Source organism: Salvia miltiorrhiza, chromosome 5 (genome assembly GCF_028751815.1).
Source record: "Salvia miltiorrhiza cultivar Shanhuang (shh) chromosome 5, IMPLAD_Smil_shh, whole genome shotgun sequence".
In the NCBI taxonomy this organism is placed as follows: Eukaryota; Viridiplantae; Streptophyta; class Magnoliopsida; order Lamiales; family Lamiaceae; genus Salvia; species Salvia miltiorrhiza.
The window spans coordinates 54259125-54271811 of NC_080391.1; the positions used below are offsets into that span (position 1 = coordinate 54259125).

Consider the following 12687-nt stretch of genomic DNA (forward strand, 5'->3'; position numbering starts at 1 on the left):
TATTGATTGCAACCACCTCCACAGTGCAAACGACCGTACATGAGTTTTGGTGTATTCTTTTTTTTTTTTTTTATCAGAAAAGAGGTAATAAAATTGAAAAAGATCAGTGGTACCAGAGATACCATGACCGCAACTTACATCAAGGAAAAAATGAGATCATTGGCGCACCAATTTTGAACATCAAGCTGTTTGTCAACAATTCTAAACACCCTATTCCAGCACCACAGCCTGATTTTGATCTCCAAAACAATGGAGTTTGCATCTCATTCATTCTTTTCAAAACGTTTCTCGTTTCTCTTCTTCCATAAGATCCAGACAGCATAGACCCAAGTGGACAGCAGTAAAGTCCTGATTTTTTTGTCATTCCGGAATGAAGAAAACATACTGAAGAAATCTTGAATGCGTGCTGGCCGTGCCGTGTAAAAGCCCAGCCACTGTTGTATCTCATTCCACACCATCTCCACCTTTGAACACTGTAGAAAGAAATGATTGGCCAATTCTTCTTGTAAATGACATTCACCGCATGTAGCTTCATCTTCATTCTCAAGGATCTTCCTTCTCAACAGATTGTCACACGTTGGAAGTCGGTTTAAGATGAGTCTCCATGCCATTGTAGACGCTTTCACTACTAGAAAAACGCTCATAGATAACGGATTTTATCCGTTATCTATGAGCAAAAAAACCGTTGTGTATAGTGGTGTTATCTATTCTATACGTCATACACAACGGTTTCAAAACCGTTATGTATAGTAGCATAGATAACGGTACGATGCGTCATACATAACAGTACGCATCCGTTATCTATAAAGGGTATACACAACGGTTTTTCACCGTTATGTATTTAGATTTTTCCGTTATGTATTAATTTTTTTTTTATCATAGTTAACAGTTTTTTGCACTTTTTATAACGGTTTTAACCGTTATCTTTGATAGAATACATAACGGTTTTTCACCGTTATGTATTAAGATTTTTCCGTTATGTATTAATTTTTTTTTTATCATAGTTAACAGTTTTTTGCACTTTTTATAACGGTTTTAACCGTTATCTTTGATAGAATACATAACAGTTTTTTGCACTTTTTATAACGATTTTTTGCACTTTTTATAACGATTTTTGCAGTTTTTATAACGATTTTAACCGTTATCTTTAATTAGAATACATAACGATTTTTTGCACCTTTCATAACAGTTTTTTGCACTTTATATAATTGTAGTATATTTTTAAATTTTGCAATTTTTATAAAACGACAAAATGATAAAATCAACGATAACAATATTATATATCATCCAAAAAATTCATACATTATTATACAAATGAACCAAATATCAAGTATACATCATCATTGCATATTCCGATTCAAAATTGAAAATACCAACTACCTTATAGCTAAAACAAAAATCTATCATACAATGTTTCTAGCACCAAGTCCTCAAGAACTAGTTAATCAACCTGCTATGATTCTCTGGTTGTCTTTTGACCTCAAGCCATCCCAAGCTACCATAGCCCATGTACTTTACTGAGATTCTCGCAGTCCCCACAGCCCATGCATTCTGTATTTTGCTACATAATGAAAAGCAAAGTATAAACTATATGTAACTTACTACATAAATCAATACATCATGCATTATGTAACTTACTACATCAATTAGTCAATCACAAAGAGAGAAGATTAAATAAGAAAGTATGTGGAGCAAAACATTTATTTTACAATATTAATAACTTGTCATTTAATGCTATTAACTAATTCTTTCACTTATGCTTATGATCTTTGTAACTCACCTTATCATTGAGCATCTGGTCAAAACTAAATGTATAGTTCGTTGTCCGGTTATTCTTCAAATCAGCATATCTGTTTTATGGACAAAAATTGACTATCATGAGAGATCTTGTTAGCAACAGCTAGTGAAAGATTTATAATCTCTCTAGCCAAAACATCATAGAACAATACTCATCAGAGAAAAACAGCCCAAGATGCAGGAAACTTACTTAACAGCCCCATATCCAACTGCTTCAGCAGTTTTATCAAGCTCCTCCTCAGTCCATTCTTTATCTTTGCCTGGCATGCATTTAAGTACTTGTTAGGTCCGGTTTTCTCATTTCAGAGCATAAGCAGAACAATATGCATCAACTCAGGTATTAGAGCCGAGGAGAAAGAATACACAACTAACCTCTTTCAATTAAAGCGGTTTTGCATCTACTTTTGGCTTCAATTAGTAAATCAACCAGTTTGACAGTTTCAGTACTGCGAGTACGGAATCGTTTTCCATCTTCTCCAAGGACAAGCCCAAACCCGACATGACTAGCTTTAGGATACTTACTGCCATCAGCTGGAAGCCAACCGGCTCGTTTGGCCGCCTGAAAGTGCATCACTCTCTCAGCATGAAATTCAGCATGCAAGGGAGTTTATGTAAAGACATGAAGTGTAAGACATTCAAACTTACAGCAAAAAGCATTTCAAAGTGCTCTCTTTGGCCAACATCAGTAACATATATAATCCATTCAGCCTTTTCCTCGTTCAGTCGGTACCTACATATTGTACATGTAAGTCTTAGAACAAGAACACTTTCCAAGGCTTACATTTACAAGTTTTTTATCAGCACCTGTTATAGCAATAACAGTAAAAAGGAACCAACATTGTAGGTATCTGACCCTATTCTAAACCAGGGGTACACTACTCCTAGCAACTAGTAGTGTGCTGCAATAAGAAAAAGGATCAGAAAGAACCTTTGCTAAATGTGGCAACTCACCACAGAGCAGCAAGATTTGTTGATGCATAATTGTACCCACCAAACTCTTCAACAATTTTTATGTTTTGAACAGCTATCTGTCAAACAGTGAAACACTAAAATAAACACTAAACTGTCGTCTACTGTTATTAAAAAGGGCTGCGTTAAGCAAAAGAACCTTTGGGTTAAAAGCTTATCAAATCAGCATAATTTCAATTACATAATTACCTGCAGCCTCTTCGTTCCAAACATATAATCAAACTGCAAATAGAATATCATTCACATAAATGTAACTCAGCATCCCACATCACAATCTATAAAGTCCCTGGGCTAAATAAGCTCATTTCTTAATGGATAAAACTCAATCACTTGTTAGTGACTATAGTGTTGAACATAACACTCCCTGAAATTGAGGTAGTTCAAGCATGATAAGATTCACAATAAATGCATTGGAAGATGAAGTTAGAGGCTACAATAAAATCTTCACTACTAAGAATCACCATATTTGATAGCTCTGCTGAGGCTCTAAATAAACATCTTCGGTAGGCAGCGTGCTTATAATGAACTGAACAAGTTTCACAGCAAGCTCCATCACATGGGAACTCTACAATGCTTTACATCAATTTTCATCACATGAAGGGACAACGTTACACAAATCAACATTTTCAACACCAACTTCACTTGAAAACACCAAGAGAAATTGGTAATCCACAGAACGGGGATGAGCTGCAGGTAATCATTCAAAAGAAAAAACAGCTACTCAATCCGCATAGGTAATAAGAAAAGAGCAGGCCTGAAAATCCATTTGAAAAATTAGCATGCAGCAGATGAAGTTATAAAAGCATGAACCTGTTGTTTAGCATGTAAACTCATGTAATGTCTCAGCTTAATTAAAATTTCAGTTTGCATCATTGACATTTTAACATTTCAGTTTGCATCAAACACATCCAAACCTAGGTTTCATCCTAGGGGTTGCATGCCAATACAAACAAGTAATCGAAAACCAACTAATAACCCACAATCATAACCCCAAGTAAGCATCACAATGCCTCAGCATCCAAAGAAGAAACAATCAAATTGCATCATTGACAAATTAACCAACAATCAGTTTGCACCAAACACATCCAAACCTAGGTTTCATCCTAGGGGTTGCATGTCAATACAAACAAGCAATCGAAAACCAACAAATAACTCACAATCATAACCCCACATAGTTAGGGTTCATCCAAACCAACAATCACAACCTCAGATTCCAAATAAACAAAAATCAAAGAGTGATAGAACCAAAAATTATCTTAGCCGGATCGAGAGAAACTAGGGCTCGATCTGTGAGCAGAGGAAGGACTTTAGCGGTGTTGCGATCTCCGACCAAGGGAGACGCGGCAGCGTCAAGCCAGGGCGGCGACCGGCGATTTCAGGCAGAGAAGCTAGGGCTCGACTTCTTCCCTTCAATTGTGCGCTTCCAGTGAGGGATTAGAGAGGGAAACCGAGACGAAGAGAAAAAGAGGGAAAGAACGGCGAAAATCAGTCGCCAGATTTTACAGAAGCGGCGCCGGAGTTTCAGAGAATGATACATCAGCGGCGGCGGCTCGGACCGCTGCTGTTCGCAGAAGAGAAAGGGATAAAGGGCCTCAGCGGCGAGGATGGTGGCGAGGACGGCGGCGCGAACAGCTACGCGGCGGCGAGGACGGTGGAGAATGGCGGCGAGGATGGGGGCTGTCGGTGACAGTAGCAGCCTGGTTTGAAGGGAGTAAGGCGGTGGCTCAGAGAAAAGGAAGAGGAGAGAACGGTGAGAGAGAGAGAGAGTGGATTGGCTGGGTGTATTAGGAAATTAGGGTTTTAATTTTTTATAATATTATTAAAATTAAAAATAAATACTATAAAAGTAATACATAACAGTATTGAGGCGCTCATATATAACGGTTAAAATAACCGTTATAAAAGATGGTCATAGATAACGGTGGCACAACAGTTTTGTAATACCGTTATGTATGCAACTAATAGATAACGCAAAAACATAACGCATTTGTTCAAACTGTTATCTATGCATTTAGACAACGCTACATAGATAACGGATTTTCGCAAAACCGTTATCTATTCCTAAAAGTGCGCTCATACATAACGGTTTTTGAAAAATCGTTATCTATTCCTAAAAGTGCGCTCATACATAATTATAACTCATAGTTGTCATGACACTTCAATGGTGGTCATAACTATAGACGTCTAATTTCTATTTACAATTTGCAAAATATGAAGTGGAAAAGCTTCTAAAACATCAAAACAACTCCAAAACTTCAACAAGCCTCCCAAACATTTGAGTCCGCGATCACTAGCCGCCCGTAAAATGGTGAACGGCTTTTGATTGCGGACTCAACTTTTTGGGAGGCTTGTTGAAGTTTTGAAGTTTTTATGATGTTTTGCATATGTTGCAATTGATATCCAAAAGAAAAATATTTTTTTATTATCCTTCATGAACACATCAATTAATCCAATAAGTGTGAATATCTGTATGTTGTTTTGCACTAGGGTATCAACTAAATCCTATATAAAACGTGAAATTAATATGAATTAACCAACAAGCCTCCCAAAAATGAAGGTTATTCGGCATGAGCCATGCACCAAAGAGGAGAACGGCTTATGCGTAAGGACTATAATTTTTGGGAGGCTTGTTGGTCAATTCATATTAATTTCAAGTTTTACACATAATGAAGGTATATATCATAAGGTATTTTAAATCCAAATGAATAAGATTTAGCAAAACAATCCTAGTTGCAATTTTAAAAGGAATTTCCCAATGCTCTAAGGGAGGCAAGTGATTAACGGCACCAGAGTATGTGTCAATCAGTGAACTCCTCTTGTAGTAAGTGTCCACATAATCGGAGACTGACTCGTTCGCCTCACTGCAAAAAGAATAATTATATTTAATAAGCCTCTAATAACTGTAATTTTATATATAAAAAATAGAAATAACATATGTAATGGTTGTGATCGCATGAGAACACGGCATGCTGTCCAAGTTGAATTCATTGCATTCACAGCTTCGCTCTTGAAGGTCAACCATAAAATGGCGACCACCAGCACGAACCCTATATTTTCTAGCGGTTGTCCTCTTGGCAGTGTAATGACGACTTTTTGAAATCTCCGCACTAATCTTCTGTGATGCCTCCGGAGTAAGAAGTTCGTCGCTCTCTTGTGCAACCGTAAGTCTGTCGTTGAACCACTGCTCCAGAACCAAATGAGAAGACGTCTGGCCCACAACAAACGTGCATTCAAAGATTCGGCAGCATTGGATGTAAGAAAACTATAGCAGCTCACCGAATATTGTGATCGTGCCCACTTCTCAAGGCCTACATGCATCAACTTCTCGTATGCCCTCAGATTCAAGTGAGCCAAAGACATTGCACGTGTAAAACTATTAGCCGGAAGCACTAGCCGCCAGTGAATTTACACGCGGCTAGTGACGCCGGCTAATAGTTTTTGGGCGACTTATGCCGTTGCTAGCTAGATAATATTAGATTTATGCATATTGTAAACATAAAAAAATTCTAGAGGCAACAGACTAACAAGCCTCCCATAAATCCAAACCGCCTGCAAAAGTCGAGCGGTATTTTCATGCGCGGCTTTTGCAGGCAGCTAGGGTTTATGGAAGGCTTGTTAGTCCGTTGCCTTCAGAATTTTTTTATGCTCACAATATACATAAATTTGAATTTTTTTGCCTTCGTATTGATATTTTATAACACGCAAACGTGGCCTCATTTTTTCAAAAATTTCAAACCTACAGTACATGAAAGTGACGTGAGTAAGCCTTTATTGTCATTTTATCAAATTTTGAAAAAAAATTAACTACATTTCTTACACATTTTCTTACACAATTGTACTTGTGTAAGAAAAGTGTAAGAACTTTTACAAAATTCAATGGAGTTAGAGGATTTTTTAGAACAGTAACTTAGGTTTATTTGAAAATTAGGACAATAACTTTCGGACTTGTAAAAATAGGACACTAATTAATAAGTGTTGCACTCGCAAGACATTTCTCGACCAATTATCGAATTTTTGGATTTTCCCGCACGGACCAATTACATGACATCTTATCTAGTGCCGTAAAAATGACGTGCTTGCCACATAATCAACCCCTCCGTACGGGTTGTCATGTGCTTCCGTATGGAAAAGTCCGAAAATTCGATAATTAGCCGAGAAATGTCCTGCGAGTGCAATGCTTATTAATTAGTGTCCTATTTTTACAAGTTTGAATGTTATTGTCCTAATTTCCAAATCAACCTAAATTACTGTCCTAAAAAACCCTATGACTCAAATTCAATGCCACCTATCAACATCAATTGTGCTGTAAGACATATTATATGGGTGGGGGTAATTTTATAAGATATATTATCAATGTGGATAGATCCTCATATTTAGATTATATATATATATATATATATATATATATATGGGTGGGCTACCGTGAGAGCACATCTTAAAATAAGAAATAAGAGCAATTTTTAATGTATGGATTTTATGTAAAACACGTATGAATTCACTGTATAAAGGTATGAATTGTGAAAAATAATTTTTTGCTATCTTTGGGATTCGAACTCATGACCATAAATTCATCCAACAGGATTATGAATCAACCGTAGATCTTGATGATCTATGGGCTGAAAATGATTCTTATTTTATATCTTAAGAAATGCTCTTATTTTAGTCATTCCCTACATATATATATATATATATATATATATAGGGAGAGGTTCAAATAAGAACCACTAAATAAAATTAGAACAGAGAACCATTTTAAACCATTCGATCATCAAGATCTACGGTGGATGCATCATCTTGATGGATGAATGCAGATCTTGGGTTCGAATCCTGAAGGGAGCAAAAATTTTATTATTTTCGGATGCATTAAATTTAATAGCAAATGCATTAATTTATATAGTAGATGCATTGATTTTAATGGTTCTTATGTTCTCACGATAAGTGTGGTTCTCACTATAACCGCACCCTATATATATATATATATATATATATATATATATATATATATATAGGGAGAGGTTCAAATAAGAACCACTAATAAAATAAGAACGGAGAACCATTTTAAGCCATTCGATCATCAAGATCTACGGTGGATGCATCATCTTGGTGGATGGATGCAGGTGCTGGGTTCGAATCCTGAAGGGAGCAAAAAAATTATTTTTTTCGGATGCATTAAATTTAATAGCGGATGCATTAATTTGTATAGCAGATGCAGTAATTTTATTGGTTCTTATGTTCTCACGATAATTGTGGTTCTCACTATAACCGCACCCTATATATATATATATATATATATATATATATATATATATATGGATGCGCTCCGAGACAAAGCAGCGCCGCACCTGAAGGCAGTCAGGCTCCGGTCGCCGCTGCTCGCTGGGGCCACCAAGGCAAACACGGGGTCTCACGCTCCTCTCGCACGCACCGTTCGCCGCTCTCCCTAAAAGCAGTCACGCCGTCCCCACCGTCCAAGCCGCTGCAAAACAAGATCTAGCGTCGAAAAACCAGATCTAACCGGCGCCGCTGCTCGCGCTTCCTCGCCGCTGCCCGCCGCTCATAGGTACCTCGCCGCTGAGTTGTCCAGCTCTCCAGCAGAGTCGCCCCCAGCAGATCTCTTTAGGCTGATTGGTGCCTCGCCGCTCCCTAAAGGCACTCACGCCGCCGGCCGCTGAAGACTCCGCCGCCGCTGCTCGCGCCTCCTCGCCGCTGCCCGCCGCTGATTGGTGCCTAGCCTCTGCTGTCGTCCAGCAAAGGCTCCCCAGCAGAGACGACACGCAGTGTTAAATTGCAGCGGAGGAAGATCGAAGAGGCATCACGGCAGATTCACGCAGCCGCCTCGCCGCCGCTGCTCGCCACTGGTGCTCGGCTCCGTCGCCGCTGCTCCTAAATGCCGTTCTCCTGCCGGTGATGGATTCGAGTTCGTCGGAGGTCCATCGTGACAAGGGGGCCTCAATCTTCCACTGGTATCTTCTAATTTTGACAGGTCTCGATCTAAGTCAACTGAGATTCGCCTACCACAAAATCAACAACCGAGGATTTTGGAGCAGGGGAATTTGAAACTTGACGAGGTTTGTTTGTCCTCTACAATACCGTCTGAAGGAACAGCTTCTGTGCCTAACTACACAAAGCTGCCGCCACCAGAGGGTAGGATTTCCTACGCCTCGATCATGCAAAACCGGGTTGAACGACCTCCAGATTTACCGGCGCATAAATTCTCAGCTCTTAAGGCCGAGAAACTTGCTGATGGGTTCTCTCTCACCATTCCAAAACAGATGTATCAAAAACGTATTGCTGAATTCAAATTCTCTGTTATTGGAAGGGTGTTACTACGGAAAGGAAGCAAGCCACAGGCGACACATCAGTTGAAGCTTGAACTCAACAATTTGTGGGGTATCCAATCAGAGTGGAAGCTTCTCACTTTGGGTAAGGGTTTCTTCACCATGAAATTCTCTACTCTTGAAGATAAAAAACTTGCGAAAACCAAAATTGTTTGGGATCTGGCTGCGGGTTCCATCCGCCTCCGCGATTGGGTGCCATGTTTCAATCCCTACAAGGAAGTCTCTTCTATTTGTCAAGTTTGGGTTCGGATTTATTACCTTCCGAATGAGTTTTGGGATCCTGAGGTAATAACAGCAATCGCTAGAATTATTGGTTTTCCAATCAAAATTGATGGTGTATCAGCTTATGGAGAGGTCGGCCATTTCATTCGTGTGCTTATTGAACTGGATCTCGCTCAGCCATTGCAGGAATCGATGCTTATAGATTGTGAACATCCTTTCTATGTTGAGTTTAGCTATGAACAATTGCCTTTCTTTTGCTCGAATTGCCGCATCACTGGACATCAGGTGGAAAAGTGTACAAAGCTTAAGCAGAAGGACAGCCAGGACAGTAAAGAAGCTCTGGAAGCAGATCAGAATGTCGCATTTCCTATCGAGTCTTCTACTGATAATGAAAACAAGGGCAACAAGGTGTCGGTTAAGCCTAAAGCTCATTTGGCTTCTACTTTTGGGAAGAATCATGATAAACCTGCTGCGGTTTGGTCAAAGGTTGCCGAACAGGTGGTAAAAAAACAGGTTGCTGCTCCGGTTCTTGAGAAAGAGGCTGTCGAGACGCGAAATGCATTTCAGGCTCTGGATTTGGAGAATAATGAGGATACTTGTTTGGATATGGGCGTGGATCTTATTTCTGGAACGTCTTTCGGGATTCATTTATCTGAGCCGGATTCGTTGGAAAAAATCATGGTTCCGATTCAGGGGGATAAAGATGTGATTAAAGATAGTGACTTGGTCATTAACGAGGAAGACTCGGATGTGGAGGAAACTTTGGAAATGGAGGCTCCGGATGGCGCGGATTTGAACAGACTTTTTTTTGACGACACAGCTGTTGCTCTCCAAAGTGACCCAAATTTGGACAAAAACGGGGGTGTTCCGCATGAAGGTAACAAAGATTTGTCCGCTCTTGCCCCGGACAATATTACTAGTCGCATTTGTCGATTAGAGGAGCAGGTTAGTCAGGGAATGCAATTACTCTCGGACAAGACGACAAAGCGAGGACGTGGCCGCCCAAAGGGCACGGGAAAGGGCATGGGAAGTGAGCCGATGCAAGCGGTTCCGGAAGGTAGCATAAAAGGTCGCCTCAGGAATGCGGGAGAAATGGGCTACAAGCCGAGTAACTTTGTGGTTGATTGTAGCTATAGTGATAGCATGAGTGCAATGAATAATATAGTTCATAGACGTTGGTCAGATGAAATGGACGACTATCCTGATTTATGGGATCACTAGTATCTTCAGGTTTCTTTGTTTAACGATCTCTTTTCGAGTTTCGTGCCCTTAGTCTGCGTTTTGTGCTCTCAAGGGATTCTATTTTCACTACAAAAAAAACGGTTTTTAGTGGCGACATTTTTTGTCACTGTATGTATCAAAATTGTCACTATAAGTGCTTAGTGACGACTTTTGTGTTCGTCGTTGAGTCGAGACTGTATGCACCGACACTAAAAGTATTAGTGACAACAACAAAAATAACGTCACTACATATTGAAGTATAGTGACAAAGGATCTTGTCACTGAAGATGATGATGTTGTGACAATAATTAGTCATCGCAATATAGAATTTTTATAGCCACGTACAATGATCGTCATTATAGTTCATTGTTTCAGTGACATGAATTATTTGTCACAATAAATCACTTATGTAGTCACACATTATAATTGTCACTAAATTATTCGATATATAGTCACATTTTTTTATCGTCACTACAACTCCATCAATTAGTCACGTCTATTTACTGTCACTATATAATTTGGTATGTAGTCGCATGTCTTTATCGTCACTAGAAGCATATAAATTAGTCACATTCTACAGTTGTCACCAAAACAATTTGTATATAGTCACGTGTGGCTACCGTCACTAAAACGACTCGATTTAGTCACATGATACAATCGTCACTACTATTCCGTAATAATGTCACGCAGTATAGTTGTCACAAAATAAATATTTTTTATTGTCATTATAACAATATTATTTTAGTGGCAAATCTATTTAAACACTGAAACAAATTAATATAGTGAATAAAAGAAATTCTATAGTGACATAAATTATTATCACTATAATTAGTGTCACAAATTGATAATAATTTAGTGATGGAAAATAATTTTGAAGGTTGTCACAATATTAATATAATGTCAAGTATACAATTTGTCACTAAATTTAAATTATTCATCATATTTAATATTTTTTTATCTAATTTGCTAGTTAATATACAATATTATCAATTCTTCTTTCATTAAAAATATGAAATATATATATATATATATATATATAAATTGAGAAAATTAAATTAAAATAATATATTTCATAAAACACATTAAACGTCATATCACATTGTTTGGAAATAAATACATTAAAAGACACCTAAACGACATTAATTGGAATTTGGAGTTTCACTATTTTGACTCAAGCTTTGCATGAGACCTGGGAGCTGCATTCTCAGAACAGCTTCGACTTGAGTCTGTAGGTTGACTTCATTGTTACTAACTTGAGCTTCTAAGGACCCAAATCGAGCTGTCAATTCTTGATTTTGTTTTCTTAATTCTTCATTCTCCTTTTGAAGATCAAGATTTATCCTTTCTCCTCTTTTAGAAGTTGGTTTGATCCCATCTCCACATCCACGTAATCTGCTAGATTTTTCTTCTCCAAGAACTTTTATGAATGCTTCATCCTCGGTCATAGGTTCTCCACCGTCTTCTGGTAGACTTTGACACATAATAAGCTTTTCCTGAACATAACAATTTATATTAGAATTTGTACTTCATACATATGTATGTACACATAAACAGAAATATGCACTCACATAAACTTCTTTAGAAGCATCATCAACCCATTGTTTTTTCTCATTGTTGTATCGACTTTTTCTCCATGCGGCTGTACGAGTAGGCTCCTCGCCAGTTTCAGGATCACGCTAATATCGTAAACATGTTAATGTTAACAACATATAATTCAAATATGCACTATTTCGATTGGACAAACATTAATAATCATGTACCTCTTCATAGCAAGCTTGGGCAATGGATTTTGTTCCACATGAGTGATTCATTGTAAGTTTTTGTCTATTCTCTTTATTTCTCCCACTAATTTTCTTCAAACAGTACACGTGAAACATGTCAAAAAAAAGGCAAAAGACAATCTAAGAATAAACATGATCACGCATATTTTAGAAATAGGTTTCAAAAGATGATCACGCATATTTTACAATTAACTTTAAGCAGCCAAAAAAGACATATGATAATCTAAGAATAAACGTGATCACGCATATTTTCGAAATAAGTTTCAACAGTTGCGTAGAAGACAATTTAATAGTAAACTTGATCACGCATATTTTACAATTAGCTTTCAGCAACAAAAAAAGACATAAGACAATCTAAG

The 12687-nt window shown here is 38.0% G+C and overlaps 1 protein-coding gene across 1 annotated transcript; it reads right to left on the reverse strand.

Moving 5' to 3' along the window:
• Positions 1-1983: 1983 nt before the first annotated feature.
• Positions 1984-6126, reverse strand: LOC131026128 (uncharacterized). Its single transcript, XM_057955897.1, has 8 exons — positions 6043-6126; positions 5730-5974; positions 5549-5627; positions 2956-2988; positions 2749-2825; positions 2443-2527; positions 2170-2356; positions 1984-2057 (listed from the first exon to the last, which is right to left on the reverse strand). The coding sequence occupies exons 1-8, from the start codon at positions 6124-6126 to the stop codon at positions 1984-1986; spliced, it is 864 nt and encodes a 287-aa protein (XP_057811880.1).
• Between the last annotated feature and the right edge of the window lie 6561 nt (positions 6127-12687).

Excerpts from the sequence above, each read along its gene's own strand:
- LOC131026128 (XM_057955897.1), bottom strand. The coding sequence starts at position 6,126 with ATGTCTTTGGCTCACTTGAATCTGAGGGCATACGAGAAGTTGATGCAT. Across the intron at positions 2,528-2,748 it reads ACAAATCTTGCTGCTCTGTG|GTACCGACTGAACGAGGAAA; the intron begins GTGAGTTGCCAC and ends TACAATATGTAG. Across the intron at positions 2,058-2,169 it reads AACCGCTTTAATTGAAAGAG|GCAAAGATAAAGAATGGACT; the intron begins GTTAGTTGTGTA and ends AATGCATGCCAG.